At 33.9% G+C, this 22797-nt stretch overlaps 1 protein-coding gene across 2 annotated transcripts in view; it reads right to left on the bottom strand.

The window, feature by feature from the left end:
- Window positions 1-4961: 4961 nt before the first annotated feature.
- The window catches only part of LOC145293043 (thymocyte nuclear protein 1-like), a 177672-nt gene continuing 159836 nt past the window's right edge, over window positions 4962-22797 (bottom strand). For both annotated transcript variants that reach the window (XM_080139352.1, XM_080139351.1), the window contains 2 exons: window positions 9557-9741; window positions 4962-5123 (listed from right to left, as the gene is read on the bottom strand). In XM_080139352.1, coding sequence (XP_079995478.1) covers window positions 5074-5123; window positions 9557-9741 — 235 coding nt within the window. In that variant the 3' untranslated portion in view covers window positions 4962-5073. The remainder of the gene's footprint in view (window positions 5124-9556; window positions 9742-22797) is intronic.

Genomic DNA, 22797 nt, shown 5'->3' on the forward strand with positions numbered 1-22797 from the left:
GGTGACTACAAGAAATTAGTTCCTTTTAGGTGATAGCGGGTTCAAGGTTATTTTTCTGCCTAAACTCGTCTTGCCCATATAAAAAGGAATATAAAACAAATAAAAAAGAAAAAAAAACAATTAAAACTATAAAATAAAAGAAAAAACTGAGAAAAGCAGAAAAAAAAACATGAAAAGGTATACATATTTATCGCCAAAAAACAGCATGGAAAAATACAAAAAAAGAGATAAAAACAGGAAAATAATGAAGAAGCGAACGTAAAATCACATAAATAACCCTGTGTAAATGTTAAAACTCCCCTGATGAATGGGTGCGAGCGTTCATCCCGTAGAATACAACGCAAATCCTTTTATCCACTGGTCCACAAAAACATAATCCAACTAACTTGATGGTTTATTCTATTTTAACCAATTCAAGGAAAACGGGAAGGCATGCATGCGTGGTGGCTGAAAGGAACGATAGCTGTGCTGGATTCTTTGTTTTCAAAAAGAAAATAAGCAAACACCATATAAATAATGAACCCTTTTCTCCCACAAGAAAGAAGCGAAAACTCTTTTAGGAAGAGATTCGGCAGATTTTTTTTATTAACCTTCAGAAAAATACATATATATATACATATATATAAACAAAATAAAAAAATGTTTTAATGATTTTTATCGTCAGGGGGTCAGATTTCAGTATAACGTATTATATAGAGTAGGGGTTGGATCTATTTCATAGACGTACGCCAGAGATGTGTTCATATATTCGTTGCATAAGTTTTGACGATATTGTTTGTTAAGTCAAATGAGCAAAGGAAGAAAGTTTGGATGGTTAAGAATGAAGACATTAAATGATTTATGTAAATGCGTGAAGATCGAGCAGCCATCTTGAATAAGGGCTGATGTGTTCATTTTTTGTATGGTCTATAATAATTGAATTTCTAAGTAACAACCAATGAGAATAGGAAGAAATGTTACTGGGGAGAAATCATTATTTTCGAATAGCGAAGTATAATTGTAGTTGTATTTGTAAGAAAGTTTAACCCAGTTAATGAGGGTGTCAAGGCAAAATAGTTGTAATTGTTACCTGGTCTTGTCAGTGAGAGGGGAAAATCCGAACCACTTTTTCTATAAATCTGCGCAATAGTAATGATGCCTCTCCTAGGATGCAATGTAGGATCTAAATATAAAGAATAACCGTGTACGTAGTATAGTTAGATAAGACAGGGATCACAATAAATTTGTATGTGGCATCTGTTGTTGTAAACCTACGGTATTTTAGTCCAGAGGGGAAAAACTGTGTCTCTTTTATTATATATAGGGATATGTTCTTTAGTTCTCTCCCACTGTAAGACACCAGGGTCAGAAAATGGGATTGAGAAGTCAGCACTGAGAGGGTTTGCCCCGCGCCTGGGTCCTAAACCAGGTATTTCTGCGACCCTGCATGGGTAATTAATGCTAATTGGTTATTTAGTAGGTTATATATCTACTGGAAAGTTACACCCCTCGAAGTGATTAAAAAGTACATTGCTATGCTTTCATTGGTAATGGAAGAGGGGATAGGTAGGAATTCATGCAGTGGAAGCAATTAAATTTGTAACAGGATGAGAAAGAGAAAGGAGTAATGTATAGTTTAATTGTAAGTAGGTTTAATTCCACAGTGTGAATGCGGTATTATGGTGAATGGCGCCAGCCAAGAATATTCTTCAAAGTTCTAGAGATCATTTAGAAAGACTCTGCCTCCATACCCCCTCTTACTTATTCAATACACTTACGGTAGATTCATGTTTTATTTAATGTGTAGGAAACAGATTCGTGAGCAGACGTCTTTTTGGGAACACATTGGTTTTTTAAAATTTTTCTTTCGGTTGGTTTTATTATTTATTGAAAAATTATTTTTAAAAAAATTGGTAAATGTTTACTTTAACTACAACAGAACACGACCAATAAAATTTGTTTTTTTATAGGATTTCGGTGTCGCTGACAACAAATCTGATATTAAAACCTGTCGCAAATTTACTGTTTGCATGGTATTAACCTCTGAACCCTTGCACTATTTTGTGCCATATTACCGCCTTCATTTATGTTACTCTTATATGATGCGTTCACGTGTGCACACGCGTAGTAAAGTGATTTGTCACATCACGGAAGAATTTTTTAGCAGATATTTGAAATAACAAGAAAGTTTTTAAAAACAAAAAACTGTGGTTCATTTTTCTCTGTTACATAGTTTTTGATGCTTTTTAATTGATCTAAAAAAATAAGTTTTCGCGAGCAGTTTACAAAAGCATTTTTATTTTTTTTTGGAGGGGGGTATTATTCAATTATAGAACTTGTACAACATTTAACAGGTGCTTCTACAGATTAATTTACCGTTTTTCCATAAGTAACGCTCCATATACCTCCCCCCCTCGCAATTTACTGTAAGTAACGCGCCAACATACACCGAGCAGAAGAACTGTTCAATTTTTCACAAAAATTATGTTTACATTGGGGAGGGGGGCAGTGGAAGGGCAGGGGCATGGGAGGACGGGCGGTGTCGCGTGCATGCGTACAACACCATCGGTAAATTTAAATAAGAACTGCTCACGCATAGCATTAACAAATACGGTGTTATGGAGCAAAATAGTGCAGTAAATTTGCGATGGGTTTGAATATCAGATTCGTTGTCAGCGACCTCGAAAACCTATAAAAAAACAAATTTTATTGGTCGGTGTTCTTTTGTAGTTAAAGTTTGGTAAATGTTTACTTTAACTACAACAGACTACCGATAAATACAACTTAGTTATTTAAAAGTTTAAAGTAAACATTTACCAGAAATTAAAAAGAAAACTCTGAAGACCCCCCTCCCCCAAAAAATGTTTTTTAAAACTTTTCTAATCGTTTTTGATATTTAATTAAACCTTAAAAAAAAAAAAAAAAAAAAAAAAAAAAAAAACTTTTGAAAACTAATTCCAAAGTTAAGGGGCTTACTTTTTTAAAAAAGGAGAAAAAAAAAACAAGCAAAAAAGTTTTCCTGACAAATTTCAATGAAAAAAATATAAGTAATTTTGCGACGGGTTTGTCAGCGACCCTGAAAACCTTTAAATAACCAAATTGTATTGATCATTAGTCTCTTGTAGTTAAAGTAAACATTTACTGTGAAAAAAATAATAAATAAATAAATATCAGTACGAATAGCGACCCTCTCCCTCCGCCTAAAAATCTTAGGCAGATTCAACTCCAACCTTCCTTACACACAAATTAGCAATTTCCTCGCTCACCTCTTTCTCTCTCTCTCTTCAATTCTACCAAGCAGTCAGTCTGACGCTGTTAGAAATAAAGAGTAGTAGTAGTAATAGTTTTAGCGGACATTTATTAAATGTTATGTTATAGTAGTATGAATAGTTGCCCGAATAATATTTTCTTTGTCGACCAGTTACTTGCTCGATTAATATATATATATATATATATATATATATATATATATATATATAGAATAAATGACAAAAACTTTATATTCCAATGATGTTGACAATTTTGTATTTTATTCCTTTACATCAATTGATTTGTACAGTTCTTGACAGTGTCTGTTTCATAGCGCAAAATCAATCACTTAATTATTATATCAATTAGTGAATCTATTATGCCCTTAACTCATCAGAAGAAATCGCAACAATCAATCCATCGAAAGGAATTAGAATGTGATACGACATGGTGATAATCCGAAATTTGCGTAAAAATAAAAGCATAAGTGTATCCTCGTTATTTTCTATATTGCAGTTGTTTATTTCTTCTACGTTAAATTTATTATGTTCAAATAGAATTATTTTGTTACTTTTTGTTGTTTTTTTAATGGAAATTGCTTAAAGCAAGGCATGAAGTCACTTGATGTAAGGAGCTTAAAAATAAATAAAGAAACACTATTTCAAGGTAAAAAAATATCCAATGTTAAATATTAGGTGGACAGATTTCAATACAGAAAACAACAATTCTTCCCTCTTTGTCAGAAACGTTACTCATGCAATGTAAAGACTAAAAAACAAAATAAGGGAAGCAAGAGTTACAAGGCTGCTGAAAGTAAACCCAAGTTCACTTTCTACTCTCCTTACCATAGCGGACCCTTTTAGAAACAGCTGTTGCATAACGATCCCTCCCTCCCAATAAAATAAACGAATGGATTTATTTTAAAATTTCATTGAATTACTCACACAATTGTTTGGTCAGTACATAATTTGAACAAAATTGTTAAAAATTATAAAATACTTTTTTAAAAATTCACATTTAAATGTGAAATTGTTTACAGACAAACAATATTTTTTCTGACAAATTTATTTTGTTGATTTAGCAATTCAAAAGAAGAATGGATATTTCTGTAAATATTCATAAAAGCAAAATTATAAAAACAACAAAAAAAAAAACAAGGCTCAATATGGGAGCAGGAGTTTGAGTTAAGCAGAGAAACCGAGCCAGGACTTTGCATACACCTCTTTGTCCACCCAAGCAAATGACCAAGGCAATATAAAGTATGAAATTAATCGATTATGCATTCAACAGTTTGCTTGTGGCACCTATATACAGTGTATGTCAGTTGGTCCCTATTTTATGTGAGAGACAGCTGGTGATTTTGTCACAAGATGGTTTAATTACTTTTTCAATAGCCAGTTGGGGGGGGGGGTGACGATGGCTAACAACACAGACTGAAAATCTGAGCATGACAAGTTCAAATGCAGTTTATCCCACAAAGACATATTTGCTTAGGATGTTGGCAACCTTCGTGTAATTCCTCTCATAAGTATCTGACGTTTTTCTTGAAAGAATTCTAACAAGAACGATATCAGGAAAACCAATGTCAATGATAGAATCATCTGATTCATACAAAAATGAATGAATGAAAAGCCAGTTCTGTTTTAATAAATGTTTAATGTAGAAAAATAAAATCTGTTTTTTTCAAGAGATTCCTTTCTTTCAACAAAATGAAATAAACAACAAAAAAAAAATAAACAGGAGTGTTTTTTATTTTTAAAAGATATTTTAATACAAAGATTCAAATGCTTTGATAGCTTGTGTAAAAAAATCATCGTATATGTAAAACAAAAACAAAAAAACAAGTTAATTTGATGGTTTTATATTTTCCAATTCGATAATAAAGTTCCATTCTTCTGAAAATACAAATGGAAAACAAATAAAACAAAGTTTTTTTTCTATTACTGAAATATTTATCAAAAAACGAAAGCAGTTCATATTAAAAAGATTAATCAGAAATATACAGAAAGAGACTCAATCTATGGGATAATAGATAATACTAAACACGCATTGTTTTTAAAAAATATTAGACATTGTTTTGAAGCAACAATAATTTGCTTTAAACTGATACTAAATACGTATTGTTTTTAAAAAAAGATGCTTTCTAGCAAAAATAATTTATGCTAAACTGATACTAAATACATATTGTTCTTAAAAAAGATTAGATATTGTTTTCAAGCAAAAATAATTTGCCTTAAACTGATACTAAATACGTATTGTTTTTAAAAAAAAAGATTAGATATCTTTTCAAGCAAAAATAATTTACTTAAAACTGATACTAAATACGTATCGTTTTTAAAAAAAGATGTTTTCAAGCAAAAATAATTTACATTAAACTGATGCTAAATACATATTGTTTTTTAAAAAAATCAGATATATTTTCAAGCAAAAATAATTTGCTTTAAACTGATACTAAATACGTATCATTTTTAAAAAAGATGTTTTCAAGCAAAAATAATTTACGTTACACTGATACTAAATACATATTGTTTTTAAAAAAGATTAGATATTGTTTTCAAGCAAAAATAATTTGCTTTAAACTAGTGTCGGGACGATTCCTAAATTTTTTCCGATTCCAGAAAAATGTTGATTAACGATTCCGATACCAAGTACGATTCCGATTTCCGTGGAATTGTTGTTTTGAAATATACCATTATATAATCGAAAGTTTTTGCGTGTGAAAAAATTTGGTACAGCGAAAAAGTGGAAATACAATTAAGGGAATTTTGAAAATGATTTGATTTTTCCGTAAAATTTTTTTAATTGATTAAATTCTTAGCCTTTTATATTCAATCGTCTCAAATTATTCCTATTTATTTATTTGACTTTTTAAAAATATTTTTAATAATAATAATGTTATTTTTTAAATCTAAATAAATTGGTTTATTTCTATATTTATTTTTATTATATAATTTTATACTTATTGTCCTTTAATGTTTATTCTTATTTAATGTCTTAATTTACCTTTCTATTTCTATATAAAAAAGTAAATTTTTGGTAATTGCTTATTTTTATTGTTAAATAAAAGTCATTTATTGAACTTTCAAAATCGCCTCCACCTTAATGCTGTTTCTAACAACCTTTTTATTTTTTGTTAGGGGTTGGGAAACATTTATCTAGGCTCACATCACGACTGTGATACCAGGCATCAGTGAATGTCGACCAAGCCCCAACAGTCCTTTAATTGAACAGCTCTGAGTGACTAGTTAGTTTGCAAAGTTAGAGTTCAAAGGATTTTTTTTTTAAAAAGTTAAACTTTTTTCCTTTTTCAATAAATTTTTCACATTTTTTTTTGTTTTGTTTCTGTTGTGCAAAGAAGTTCCAAAAGAAATATTTAATTACTCATTTGTAGAATATTTTAATGAAATGTAAATTTCTAAAAGAAAAAAAAAAAATTCACTTATCGCATTCATTTAACAGATAGCAAAATGGTTGTTTTTTTTTGTGGTTTTTGAAAAACCTTAAGCAGAACCATCAGTCAGCATAATATGTAGTTGTAACGTTTTTGTTTTTGAATACTTCTAAAAAGCCGACTGATTGTCAAAGTTTGTGAACTGATACCACGTGATCAGTTTCACTTTAGTTTTAGAAATATTTCCTGAAACAGCCTTCGTTCAGAAAATAGAAAGTATATATATTGTGTTATTAAACCTTTTATTGTTTAAATAATTTGACTTTGCTTGTCTTATTTTTTTTAAAATATAATGGTTGACAAGACATTTTTTATTTACTAATGAGATTTTTCATTCATTTACTAATAGAAGAGTGTCGGTAAAAAAGCAAAAACACAAAACTTGCCAAAAGATAAGCCCCCCCCCTTTTTTTGGGAGTTACCAGTTGGAAATACCACTGATTTTTAATATGATTTACTCACAATGAGAGCACTGTAAAATCTTCTTTCTCTAAGGGTTAAGTATTCATCAACTTTTTCATGGACTTGACGTAGTTAGGCTGTTTTATACATAAATAAATTCCGCTCACAAATGAAAACAATGTTACCTCGCAGCCTCTAAAGTTTTGCAACAGTGCAAACAGATAACTAATCATGGGCCTTGAAGTTTCAAAACAGACAGACAGCGCCTATGTATGTGATGGAATAAGAAAACTCATTAAGATAAATAAAGATTACCTTTAAAGTAGTTAATAAAATTCTTGTACATCATATTAAATATGTTATGAAAAGTTCTATGACGGTTTTATCATAAATTTTTGACAGCATTAATCTCACTTCAAACAAAGAGTTCGAGTTAAAAATATAAGAGAATCGTAATGAAAGAATCATAAATCTAAGTTATTTTTTAACGATGCGATTCCAATTCCCTCCAAATACACGATTCTTACGATTAACGATTCCGATTAATTGTCTCACCACTACTTTAAACTGATACTAAATACATATTGTTTTTAAAAAAAGATTAGATATTATGTTTTCAAGCAAAATAATTTGCTTTAAACTGACACTAAATATGTATCGTTTTTTAAAAAAGATATGTTTTCAAGCAAAAATAGTTTTCTTTAAACTGATACTAAATAGATATTGTTTTAAAAAACATTAGACATTGTTTTCAAGCAAAAATAATTTGCTTTGAACTAATGCTAAATATCCTTTATGTCTACTTATTTGTTGATTATAAAAAAAAGAAAAGGTCACTTAGTTTTTTTCTATTTTTCAAATGGAAATTGCTCCAGATAAAGTGATAAGTCACTTGATATAAAGAGCTAGCAGGAACGAAAGATGATTGCAAAGACAGACGATGCCTATTGGCTTTAGTCTTGGAAAAAAAAAAAAAAAAAAAAAAGAAAAAAAGAAGAATATAAGTAGGAGGAAAACAGTTACAAGCCTGCAGTTTTTGGAAAGAAGCTACTGGGATAGTTTTTAAAATATTTATGTAATGTTTTTTTTTGCTTTTTTTAGATTATTATGTTATGCTTTTTTAGATTATTATATTATGTTATGTTAGATTATTATGCTATGTTAATTTCTGTAAATTTATAAAATATGAATTTAGTTTAAAAAAATTCATTTAGATTTACATCAGATTCAAATTCAGGTATCGACTTTGTTAAAAAAACAAGAAAACTACCATCATAATGTGTACTTTGCTTATTCCCTATCTGTCAACCAGTCACACAATTCTATTTTCGTATGAAAAAACTCCCAAAACACCATAACTTTTTAATAGTATGTAGAGTAAGTATGTCCATTAGGGTAGGTACTAAGTCTTTTTACAAGTGAGTCACTACTTATCAAGACTCAAAGATAAATGTTAATGTGTGTAGGGTGGTCACTGGGACAACAGTATGGTAATTGTTAGTGGTGTAAACTGGGTACAATTTGATTATTTAAAGGATGGCTCAACAAGAATTTGTTTACGTTAGACTTGAAGACAATCATATTTTTTGTCAACTGGAAAGCTTGGTCTTTGATACATTAAAATTAACCAACCACCTTTTGCCTCATTACATCACGTGCTCAAGGTTGCAGAAGAGATACTCAGAGAGATCTTTGTCATTGTTGGCTTTTGAAGTGTTGCCATAAATAGTAGTCTCGTTTGCATATATGTCAACGAATAGTTTGACCCCACATGGTCCGCCACTTACAAAACCGCCGACCCCAGCTGTGGATTTCTCTTTCATCTGCGTCATTTTTGTTTTGGCCGTGTCATCATCATTTTTTTCACACTGGGAATGCACGGATCCACAAGTAGAAAAATAAAACCAAACACAAGAAAAACACAGACACTGATGTTTCACATACATGTCAATTAGACTCTGGAGGAGGGTGTTTCTGCATGCCAAGGTTCACATCTACATCCTGTCGATGCTTGGTTCGTCTGTTGTTGTCAGTTCATTTCTTCATCTCTCAAAGCTTTTCCGAAGTGGTACAAGCCACGATCTGTTTCCAACTGTAATCAAAATCCAACTGCACTTTTAACTCTGACCGTTGTAAGGCTGACTCTCACTGGTGTAAGCTGACCTTTGTCGTCTGTAAATCATTTCTATTGTTGTTAAAAACTCATTGACTGCTGCACCCCATGGGACTCCCTAGCATCATAAAACTAAATATCTCTGTCTATTGTTCAATCCTTTTGTTATCGTCATTCCGTCACACCTGAATTCAAATCTACTCTTACCTCTCCTTGTTTTTGCTAAGAACAAATTTCTGTTGATTGTCTATTGATAAATTTATTTCCTACTCTGTCTTCCTAATTAACGGCCGAAGGTCAGCCAGAGTATCACATAAGAATGATAATACAAAAAAGGGTAGAGTAAAGGGTAATTTACTGACCTGACGTAATTGGTTGAACAGAAAGTCGAGCAGCTGTAAACAAAGCTAGGTTTTTTAAAGGTCCACCATTTTGTTTGTGTTTCAAATGAAGTTCTTTTAATTCGGACAAAGGAATATAACGTTTTAACATACGTTCAAACTTGACATCAACCATGTACCATCGTGGATTTTTACGATCAGATGACCTAAAAAAAAATAAATAAATAAAATAAATATTCGGGAATTTTTGGGATGAGGATGGATTATTTCGATTTATATTATCCTAACTACTGTTTTTATCTTGGATGTTATTCCCACAAAGTTTTGGCCAATGTAACCTCCAACCATCTTCAGGTGTGTTTTGGCAAACCCAGGAATCTGATTCATACATTACATCATTACCCATGGCGTAATGGATAAAGTACTAAGTGTGATGGGACAATTCCAATACTTTTCCCCGGATTCCGATACAATTACCGATTCTTTACTAAATTTCCGATTCTGATACAATTCCAATTCAGATTTGTTATAAATCTCTAAATATTTAACTATATGAAGTAGTTATTTCTTCCCAATCATCGTAAAAATACATGTTTAAATGTGCAGATATTTTTTCAAGCGTAAAAAATACACTTGTAAGTAATGATCGTTAGATTTTAGTTTTACTGGTCGTTTAAAATTAATAAATATTTATTATTTTATCATTACTACCAGCAATGGAAGATTTTGTTTTAACAAAAATAAATAGAAAATAACAATTAAAAGCATTGTTTTTGGCATTAGAATAAAGGTACTAATTTTTCCGGTTCCGATAATCATCCCGATACCTCTAAAAGTTCCTGTTATTTCCGATTCTTGTAATAATCTATATATATAAAAGCGAAAATGTGTATGTGTGTGCATTTTTTCTGTATGTCCGGGATTCTTGGAGGTGGGGGTGGGGGTACTATTTCTTAGAACTTTTGATATACCGTCTAAATCATAATATCTAGGATTTGCGTACGCGCTTCGCGTCTAGATTTATTTACATCGACTTTTAGAAAATTCTTGCTATTTCGGCCCCTCTTGTGTTGATTCGGCTTTTTTCATATAAAATCAAAACTAATCTAAAGCAAAGGTATTGTCCCTGGCCCTCGTGCCGGGCTTGGCCTTTTGGCCAAGATCAAATCACCTTTGAGTAGTATCTGTTCCGGCAGATACTGAAATCAAAGACCATATGTGGGGGCAACCCCACATATGAGATCATTGCTTTTGTAGCGATCAGTTATTGGTCAATGTAGGGGAAACCCTTTATACCAATTGTCATTATCCAGCTCCCCTACTCCCCGGGGAGCTGGTCCCCATTTCTCCAATTTCTCCACATTAAAAAAACGGCCTTGTGCCTAATTTGTTCAGTGAGAAAGCAAATAAATACACATTGTTCTCGGCTTTTATGCCAGGAATGTCTGAAAACAATCAGCTTTTAATCAATGTGAGAGAAACCCCTTCAATCAGACAATTGCTATTCATTGGGACACTTCCCTTTTTATAGGGAGCGGGTTTACCCCTAACATCTTGGGGAAACAAAACCCCAAAAAACTACCTCACAGTGAAAGTTAACTGCGGGATTTCTATTTGACATCATTAAATTCAGAATCATGCACCTGTCAATTTGTGTAAACAAACCCCAAAAAACTGTCTCGCAGTAAGAGTTAACTGTGCGATTTCTATATGCATGATATTTGATCTCATTTTTTAATTCTTGAATAAATTCAAACGTTTTTCTATTACTCTCCCTTGCTGGGCGAGCGGGTAAACATGTCAGTTTTTTTTCACACTTTATTTTCCATCTTCGCCTCAAGGCTCCTGGTTCGATCCTACCTACCTACCAAAACTTTTTTGTTGTTGTTGTTACCCCCCCCCAATCAACACACACCTACAAACACCCGGGCAACGCCGAGTACCCTCGCTAGTCTATAATATAAATCTCTCCTGTCTGTTTAAATATATGTATGTTTGTATGTCTGCCTAAAACTTTCAACAGAGGCGACAGATGTCATGAGATTGGTATCATTTTGAAGCTCGACCCTTCGGACGACAAATATCGAAAAATTCGCTAAAAACATTAATTCCTTCACCCTCAACTGGACACTTTTTTTTTTACAAGGAGGGGTTGCTTTTTTCGTCAATATTTTTGAAAGTCATCCTGTCTTTCGATTGACTAGCCTTGATTTAAACCTTTGCCACTTCTGGTTTGGCGATGGACACAACGGCAAAGATGGGTTAATAAGTGAACTTTATGAATTTGGTAAAAAAAAAATCCTGGTATTTTTAAAGACAAAAAAAGCTTAAACTACAGCTTAATAAAAGCCATTTTGAGGGTGCAACTTTTTAATGGAAATCACTCTAGACCAGGCATGAAGACACTTGATGTAAGAAGCTAACAAAAAACAAAAGATGATTATCACAAAGAGAGATGCCTGTTGGCTTTACTCTTTACAGGCATCTCCTGTCTGTGATAATCATCTTTTGTTTTATAGGTTATAGGTAGGAAAAAAAACAGTCAACAATCTGTGCCTAAACCTAAACATAGATTCCATGATCAAAGCTTCTTAGAACTGTACGCCTGTGGAATTGTCTTCCGTTTTCCTGCTTTCCAGCTGTCTATAATATGGTTGTCTTCAAGTCCAACGTGAACAAGTTTCTGGTGAGCCGTTACACTTGAATTAACAAATTTACTGAACTTCCATTACTATCGATTACTATATTGCCCTTTTGACTACTGTACACTCTTTAACCCTTATCCTCGAGTGGCCTCTCGGCCTTGATAAGTGGGGACGTCTATGTAAAAAAAAAAAAAAAAAAAAAGAGAGAGAGTTCACAAACCTGCAGTTCTTGGAAAGGAGCTACTGAAATAGGGAGCTGTATTATGACTAGGGCTATGACAACAGGATATTCTTATCATTATTTTGACTCTCGAGTATATATCCGACACAGTTAATCAACCGAGAACCACATCACTCTATATAAAAGCATATAAGACATCAATGGATACACACTCCAGAGTCAAAACAATGAAAAGAATATTCTGTTGTCATGGCCCTAATTATGACGAAGCAACAAAATAAAGAATTGATGGAAACTAATGAGCCAAATGTGCTGGAACAAAGGAAACGGGGAATAGATAATTCTTAAGAACACATGCCATAATAGTATTTATAGAAAAGACTGAGACTAGCAACATCACATCCGTGAGAGAGCAGTTACAAATGAGTGAAATGAGTTGTACACACTGCCATAGTGAAATAAAAAAAAAGACAAAACAGCTGGGACGATTACAGATGTATGACAAAGTGGCAGCTTGAGGAAAAAGTGAACAGCTTTGAATTTGAAGGGATGTTATTTTCCAATTTACTCGATGTAGAGCTTCTGAAATTTAAGATGCACAAATTATTTGTGAACGGTAGTTTTCCACCAGCAAATCTAGGTGGACAATTTACTTGGATTACAAAAGTTCTCGTATTCAGACGTTGGTTTTTTTTTTTTTATGAACTACTTTTGGTTCTGAATAAGGAAACAAGAGGATTAATTTGAGAAATAGAAGACTCCTGTTAATGTAAGTTTTATTCATTTTTCTTGTAGTATTATTGCCAGAATATCAGACAAAATAATAGAGAAAGGGTAGGAAAGAAAGTTAAACATAAGATAAAAAGGTGAATAGAGTAATTTAACAGTCATTAGCTTATAAGTCCTGTGAGATCACGTTTTATATTGAGAAAAAAAAAACAAAAAAAAAAACGGTCAATTCCAATTTCTTTATTTAATTATTGGAATTTCTTTATTTAATTATTGGAATTATTTGAGATGAGTAATTTGTATATTTTATTTATTTATTTGTGGACTATTTTCCTCATCTTTATAGTTATTGTTTCACAACATTTCGGCTAACTATTCCTCTGGTCTTCGTCAGGTTGTTAACCGCGACAAGATTGGAATACTGAATCTCTTAACTGTATCTTCAGTAATTACTGCCTTCCATAGTTGTTGTCTGCTCACCACATTTTTGGCCGGCTTTGGGTGGGATTGAAACCTCTATCTTCAGACAATCCTCACCTGGAACTGTAGAGATTCAACATCTCTATCCACTGCGTCACGGGCCCCGAAGGCCAGAGGAATAGTTGTCCGAAACACCGTGAAACAACAACTATAAAGATAAGGATTATTGTTCACAAATAAATAAATAAAATATCCAATTTCTTTATTTATGACCGTTATTTATCATCTCTTTCTATATATAAAGTAAAATAGTATTTGTTTTATATAAAAAACATTTTCATCAGCATGATACTTATACATATGCAACATATAGATATTTTATCAACATGCTACTTATATATTAGTGTTGGAATGATTAATCAGAATTGGGAATTGAAAAAAATCAGAACTTTTCAGAGTACCGGAATCAGTAGTGGGAAAATTAGTATCTATTTTCCGATGCCAAAAACGATTCTTTTAATTGTCTTTTATTTAATTCTGTTAAACGCAAAATCTTCCAATACTGGTAGTAATGATAAAATAATAAATATTTATTGATTTATAACAGCATAAAACTAAAATGTATAGATCATCCTTTACAAGTGTATTTTTACACTCTAGAAAATATCTGCACATTTAACGTGTGCTGGGAAAAAATAACTACTTCATAGTTAAATATTTAGAGATTTATAAAGAATCAGTATTGGAATCGGGGGAAAATATTGGAATAGTCCCATCACTCTATGTATATATATAAGTGTAAGCCATGTTTAGTTTCAAAACAGAAATTTGATGGATGTTTAGGTCATACTGCGATGCGATTTGCAATAAAATTTTGATTCTCATTAGGTGTTTATGGTCGGTGAAAATGTAGAAAAATATTCTATACCGTAAATCTGAGAGTATTCTCTAGCAACAAATCTAGCTTTGTACTGTTCAACGCCTGATGCTGTAGTCTTTTTTGCAAAGACCCATCTTGTAGAAATAACATGTTTATCTTTTGGGACAGGTACTACCGTATAGGTATTATTTTCGGTCAAAGCTTCTATTTCTTTTTTCATGGCTATTTTCCATTGATCACAATATTCTGAATTAATTGCTTCGTTAAAGCTTTTTGGCGTATTTTCCATTGAATAGCAATAGTCGATTTGATAATCTTTTATAGTGTCGACTACAAAAAAATCAGGTCGCCTTCTATTTCTTTTGGGATATCTTTTGACTTTATCATCATAATCATCATCATGGGTACTCTTTTCTCCGCCATCTTCATTGTCTTCATTTGTTTTAATAATTTGAGGAAATATAATTTCACCCTCTTCATATGACGGGGTTTCGTCTTTAAAATTAAACGTGTCTGTTAATTTTACACATCGGATTCTTTTTATTTTATTTTTCTCTGGAAAAAATACTAAATTGGCTGGACTTTTTTTTATCGTATACAACATACCTCTATCGGTTTTAATATTTAATTTACTCTTTTTATCTATATATGTGAGGCAAGTTGAACCAAATATATGCATTCGGCTTAAATTAGGTTTTTTACCACAGAAAGCTTCATGTGGGGTTTTAGATAGTGTTTTGTAAAAGCACCTGTTGCATATATAGGCAGCCGCCATAAGTGCGTACGTCAAGAGGTTTTTGGGGAGTTTAGATTCAATGAGTAGGCATCTTGCCATTTCAAAAAGTGTCCGCCATGCACGTTCCACAGTCCCGTTTTGGTGTGGTGATTAAGGAGCTGATTTTTCATGCCTGATATGATGGTTAATTAGTAAAAGTCCAAATTCTTTATTAGTGAATTCCATACCGTTGTCAGAGCGAATACACTCTACTTTACCGTATGGAGCTATGTCGGCTAAGTATTTTTTAGTTGCTAGCAGGGTATCAGATTCGTTCTTTAAAAAGTAAACCATTATTAAATCTGAATGGTCATCTACAAAATTCAACACATATTTATAATGTTCTCTGACCATCGGTTCCACGGGACCATTCAAGTCACAATGCGCCATTGATAGGATTTTTTGGCCTTCTTGTCTGGTATATTGCTTTTTGATAATTTGTCATTTTTCCTTGCATACAGATGTCGTAGTTGAAGGTTTTTGATGTTTGTATTTTATTCCATCAACTACAGTTGGCAACTTTTTGATATCAGGAATATTGCAGTGTCCAAGAATTTTATGCCATGTCTGTAGATCATGACAGGCGGTTTTCGATGGGACTACACTATTTAAATAATATAGTCTCCCATTTCTTTAATGTCGAATACAGTTCCATTCGGGTATACCAGTTTTGATTTATTGGGGCTAAAGTTTATATTTGCACCTTGTTTAGTAACAGTTTGTACAGAAAATATATTTTGTTTAAATTTTGGGATTAGAAGAGCGTTTTCTAGAATACAGAAACAAAGTTCACCTTTATTGTTCCTTAGCGATATTTTAGCATCGCCTCTTTTCAAAATGATATCATTTACTCGACTCCCATCAGCTAGTTCTACAAAATGATTTTGTGGCTTTAAGTTGGGATCAAAATTGATAAAATCAGATTCCTTTGTGATCACATGTGCCGTTGCATCACAATTGACAAGAAAATTATTGTTTGTTGACGCGTTAAACGTACATGAAAATAAAAATGTATGTTCGTTAACAGAGCTCTCCACATTTTTAATGGAGTCGCCATTTTGAGTGGCAATGAAATCACTGAAGGTGTTTTTATATCGCTTAGATTTTTAAAGAATTTCTGATGCAGAAAGTTGTCGAGATGTTTGAAAAAGTGGTAGTCAGTAGGTGAGAGGTGTTGAGAGTATGGTGGATGAGACAGAGTCTTGTAGCCCAATTCGTTCAACTTCTGCAGGGTTAGCCATTGTTGTGGAAGAGAATTGAGCCTTTTCTGTTGACTAATGCTGGGTGTTGTTGTCAAAGTTTCTGATGCATTTCATCCATTTGTTGACAGTACTCTTCATTGTAATGGTTTCACCTACATTAAAAAAAACTGTAATGGATGAGATCGGTCACAGACTACCAAACAGTTAGCATCACCTTCTTTTTGTGCAACTCTGGCTTCGGAAAATGTTGTGAAGCTTTGGTGGCATCTAACTACTGAGCTAAGCATCGCTGGTTGTCGTAAGGAATCCACTTTTCATCACAAGTTACAACCCAGTCGAGAAACGGGTCGTTCTTGTTGCGAAAAAGGGAAGATGACATGTAGCAGCCGACACCCACTATATACTTCTTCTCACGACTTCGAGATTTGAAATCCATTTCTCTTTGGCTTGTTCAATCACAAGCCAGCTCTCAATCACGTGACAGAGTATATAAAAGGCGAAATCACAAACCTTTAATTCTCTTTCTTCCTGCCTGGTAGCAGACTTAGCTTGGGGCGCAAGACCCCGGAAGAACGTGAGTACTACAAGCTAACAATGGCTCTCTTCTAACTTTTAAAAAAAAAATTTTTTTTTATTACATTTTCACCCCAAACAAGGCACATTGCCACTTTGGTGTAGGGGGCTACTATCAGGGGCAACAACTACTGGGGTACTATGTAGGGATTTGGGCAGCAAGATGTTGGTTCACGTTGCACTTGAACTTCTGCACGTCAGTACCGTTGGGGAAGTAGGGACGTGGATGGAATTCCAAAGTCTAGCTGTTCTGGGGAAGAAACTACTGGAGTAGAAAGATCTTTTACATCTAGGGATCTCTACAGTGTGGGGGTGGGATTTTGCAGCCTGTCGGGTCTGTCGAGGGTGTTCACGTCGTGGGGGCACAAGTGCTTGCAGTTCATCAGAGCATTCACCATTAAAATACTTGTAGAACAGGCAGAGGGATGCAACATTTCGTCGATGGGACAGAGGCTGAAGCTTAGATGCCAGTTCAGGGCCTATCAGATTTGCGACTCTCTTTTGAACCTTGTCAAGGAGCGAGAGACTAGTAGCCGATGCACCAGCCCAAATATGACAGCAATACTCCATACAATACTACCATTTATTTCCACGTGCTGTACCCACACAAACTTTATCATTCTACAGGACTACTCTCGTCGACACACACACACACACAAACACACTCTCGATAACACGTCAACACACTGAATACCTTTGCCCTCTCTTTCTCCTGTAATCGTTTCCTTTGTTCCGGCGATTACTACCTATAAACACGTGTAAACGGAACTGAATTGTTCTCTTCTTCAAACAGCCGGCATGATATTAATTCTATCTTCACACAAAAACACTCCAACTTACTAACCCGTTTCTCTCTCTCTCTCTTTTGTACTCTTCTACTAAACGCCACTAACGAAAATGACAAAGAGTTTTTTGGTTGTCGTTCAATTCGTAAGGCATTTATCAAGTTTTTTGTCTTTCTAATCTCTCTTAAGTGGTTGGAAATCGTTGTATATGTTACGCCTAATTCAGAAGCAAGTTCTTGAACAGTTGTGCATGAATTGACTTCAACTAAGGCTCCTAATTGATTGTTGTCAACATCCAATGGCTGACCACTACACTCATCATCTCCAAGACTCTTGTCGCCACTACAAAATTTCTTAAACCACCATTGTGCTGTGCGTTCAATAGTGGTTCCTGGACTAAACACTTTGTTGATATCACAAACTGTTTCAGCAGCTTTTCAGCCTAGCTTGAATTGAAATAAGAAAATTGTGCGAATTTCCTTTTTTTTCCATCTTGTATTCAAAATTTTGAAAAGAAGACATAATTGTTTTAAGATGATTGTAATTCAAACAAATTGAGTGAAAAACACTCTTTAAAATGTTATATAAAGTAAAGGTATTATAACAAAAACAAAAACTTATTTGAAAATACATCATTTGAAATCAAAATTAAAAATTCTGCAAGAACTTTCTTCTCAACCTAATAGATGTTTATTAACTTAGTATATATACATCTAAAAAAGATTTTTTTTATTATGGCACACACATATATATATATATATATAGACTCTGAATTATTTCGATGGACCTAAAACAAATTTAAACAAGCACTTGCCTGAATTCGGATATATACACAGCTATGCAGATTACCCAGTATATGGCTTGGAAATTGTTACCAAACGCTGTAAAGAACGTATAATATGGATTTTACCAAGCAAGTTGGATCAACAAAAACATTCATATCCTTTTTCTACAAATCCTCCTGCTACAGGACTTCTGACAAATGTATTATTTTCACTTTGACTTTCCATGTCTCACTGACTTTAGCAAATAGGGTGCATACCTTTATAACTATTTGCTAATATATTCTCTCCTCTGATGGATGGTAGACATCGAAACCCTATAGGTTAAGGAGATTAATTTTCTAAAGCATTCTTTGTCTTGCTTAGAATAATAAAAATTCTTTGATATGAAACTCAACCACTTCATTTCATTTCAATGAGAGTTTTTTGAAATTCATTGAATTACAATTTAATTTATTTGCTCTATCTTGCATATCGAGCGATTTTTGATTTAGATGGGATAACTTATAGAATATTACTGCCAGTAACATTTTGTAAACCTACAATCTCACGTTTACATAACCACAGATTGTTAAATAAAAACTATTCCGAAGAATATATATATATATATATATATATATATATATATATATATATATATATATATATATATCAGCATGGTACTTGACAGGTGAATAAATATTGCACTCAAACAATGCAATATACTTCGCCAATGCATTATCTACTCTGACCCTGGGTGAGTACTACTTATTTTGACTGCGAATTAACCATGTTTTTTTTCCTTGTTTCCCAATTAATGTCTTTTTTGCACGATCCGCATATTTTTGGAAGTAGTTATGAATTAAAATGTCAAAAACACCCCGTTTCACATCTCCTTTCTTATGTTTGATCATTTTTCATGAAATTTCAAATTCTTACTAGTTCTGATGATGTTTGCTGATCTGAATGGAACCGGTAAATTTCTTCTTTGATTTTTATTTCTTCCTGTGTTTCATTGTTTTTCTTTTCTTCCTTTCATACATTCTGTTTCCACGATGGAAAACAATCTCAGCATGAGTACACTCATAGGAAAACGTTTTTCTTCAACCTCTTTCTTACGAAAAGCTAACGGGGGTACCCAGCATTGCCGGGGTGTGGAGAGGTAGTGTAGGGGGAGGGAATCAAAACAACTGTAGGCAGACCAGGTGTTAAAAAAACAGTGGTAGTAGCGGGGTGTGGAGAGATGGAGTGGGGAAATCAAAACAACAGTAGGCAACCCGGGTGGAGAGAGGTGTTAACAAAAAAAAAAAAAAAAAAAAGTAGTAGGCAGGCAGGCTTGAACCTGTAATGCGAAGGAAAAGGTGAAAAAAACCCTAACATCTTAGCTGATGTGTCCATCATGAAACACAAAAAGTCGTGAGTGTTCGAATTAAGGGTAGTCATTGCAAAGCGTATGATGACTTTGCAAAAATGTTGATGAAAAAAGTAACGCACTCCTTGTAGAAAACGGCCCAGTTGCAGGTGAAGGAATTAATGTAATAAGTCCTCAGACGTACCCCTCCACCGTACTGTATACCGATACTCTATGGCTGACTGGGATAGCTTCCATACATTCATATCTGATTTACCTTTGCATTCCATGTTTAAAAAGGAGGTGTCCTCTGTAGTATCAGATCTGACCGAATGGTTAATTGTAGGCATAGACAGATTCATACCATCTAAAAAATTCCAACAAAAACCTAACAGCCAGCCATGGTTCTCTCCAGAATGTGCTGCTGCTATTGCACACAGAAATCACTTTTTCCATAACTACAAACATAATAGATGCACTGAGACTAAAGCTGCTTTCAGGACTGCCAGCAACCACTGTAAAAGAGTAATAAAAAATGCAAGAGAGCTATATGCTCAGTCTGTTAAATCCAAAGTAGCTGATCAGCGGCTTGGTTCCCACAAGTTTTGGCAAATAACAAATAGGATCCTGAACAGAAGTGTGCGTTCTATCCCAACAATTATCAATAGACCAGAGGTCATCTCGTCAGCATCAGACAAGGCCAAACTATTTGCAAAGAACTTTGCAGCTAATTCTACTCTATGCGACGAAGGCCATCAACTCCCCATATTTCCTCCTATAACACAGAACACGCTAGGTAACATACAAATATCTGTGCATGAGGTCGCCAAGCTAATCAAAAAAACCTTGATTCCAGTAAAGCAACTGGCCCTGACGGCATTTCAATTATAGTGTTAAAAAAGCTTCAACCAGAACTTACTCCCATACTTACGAAACTGTTTAAGTGTTGCCTTAAGGAGAAGTGCTTTCCGACTCCCTGGAAAACCTCATCAGTATGCCCTGTATTTAAGAATTCAGGTGATAAGTCATCTCCCTTTCAGTACAAACCAATAAGTCTCCTGTGTGTTATGAGTAAGTTGCTGGAATCAATATTAAATAGAGAAATAATCAACCACCTCAGCAGAAATAACCTTCTTAGTGACACACAATATGGTTTCTGTTCTGCAAGATCTACCTCAGATGTGCTTATATCTCACAGGGTTAGTGAATCTCTTGACAAAGGCTTCCTTTCTGGGGCAATTGCTCTTGACATATCAAAGGCCTTTGACAAGGTATGGCATAAGGGCCTACTTCACAAGATTTCCAGCTACGGTATAACTGGAAATGTTTTCTCAATCATTAAATCATTTCTCTCTGATAGGCTCATAAGAGTAGTGGTCGATGGACAAAAATCAGAGGCCTGTAGTATTAATGCTGGAGTCTCTCAAGGGTCAATACTGGTCCCAACTCTCTTCCTGATCTACATCAATGATCTCCCTAAACACATACTTAAATCATTTGTTGACATCTATGCTAATGACACGACCATCTACGGCAACACATTAAAGGCTGTAAATGACAAAGTTCTCTCTGATTCTCTCTTCTCTGATTTCGAGCGCGTGGTTCAGTGGGGGAAGATGGGGCTGGTTACCTTTAATGCATCTAAAACCAAACTCCTATCTTTACATCATCAATGCTCTGATCCCCATCTGGCATCAATTGAAATGGATGGCTCTCATCTAGGAGAAGCCCCATGTTTTGATAAGCTTCTGGGTTTGTCCTTTACTCCTGATCTGAAATGGAACACGTACATCAAGTCTGTTGCCAAGGTTGCTGGAAAGATGGTAGGATCCTTCTACCGCTCCAGAAGATATCTCACTATTGATGCAATTCTCTATCTATATAAAAGCCAAGTACGTCCAAGGATGGAGTACTGCTGCCATATCTGGGCAGGAGCTGCTAAAAACAGCCTATCCTGCCTTGACAGAGTACAAAATAGACTTCGTGGCTTTGTGGGGGATGCCCTTTACTCTACCCTGCAACCTCTCTCCCACAGAAAAGATGTTGCGAGCCTATCCTTGTTTTATCATTATTTCCATGGCAGGTGCTCGTCTGAACTCCAATCTCTGGTCCCCTCTCGCCAATCTTTCACGAAAAACACCCGTCTAGCTGAATCCACTGTCAAAACTTTTCCCCACTCTTTATCTGTGCCTAAATGAAAACGTAGATTCCATGAACAAAGCTTCTTTCTTAGAACTGCACGCCTGTGGAACTCTGTTCCGTCTGCCTGCTTCCCACCTGACTACAACTTGGATGTTTTCAAGTCCAATGTAAACAAATTCCTGATGAACCGCCCTCTTAAGTGAACACTTCATTAAATCTCCACACTAACGTACTGTACTTGCAATAACCCTTATCCCTGAGTGGCTTCTGGGCCTTGATAAGTGGAGACCGCCGTGTAAAAAAGAAAAAAGTTTTTGGTCAATTTTTCAATATTTATTGTCTGAGACATCGAACTTTAAAATGATACCAATTTTGTCATGTTCCAACGCAGATGTAGGAAGTTTTTGTGAGACATACAAACACACACACACACATTTTGGCTCTTATGTTATAGAAAAAGTCACATTTACAACTTTTCTGTATTGAGCATATCCTTTTAACTTATACATTTCTGCATTGTCAACTTTCGTACAAATATAACTTCTTCTGTAGTTTTCAATCTAGCAAAATTTATCTGCCTGTGAATATCATTTTGCTAACTACTTTCCTCTGAGAATAAGAGTGCCATTCTTTGAAACCCCATGGAACAAGGAAATTTTTAAAAGTTTGCAATTTGTATTTCTTATCATATAATAAATTTGCTGGAAATTCTAATTTACAGAGTTTAAATTCAATTTCTCATACAGATGCTCTATCTCAAATAATGAGCTTTTCCATCTGGTTAAGATTGTCCTATAAATCAAAAATTACGCTTAAAC

This window comes from Euprymna scolopes, chromosome 14, assembly GCF_053919585.1.
Source record: "Euprymna scolopes isolate OS-2025 chromosome 14, ASM5391958v1, whole genome shotgun sequence".
Lineage (NCBI taxonomy): Eukaryota > Metazoa > Mollusca > Cephalopoda > Sepiida > Sepiolidae > Euprymna > Euprymna scolopes.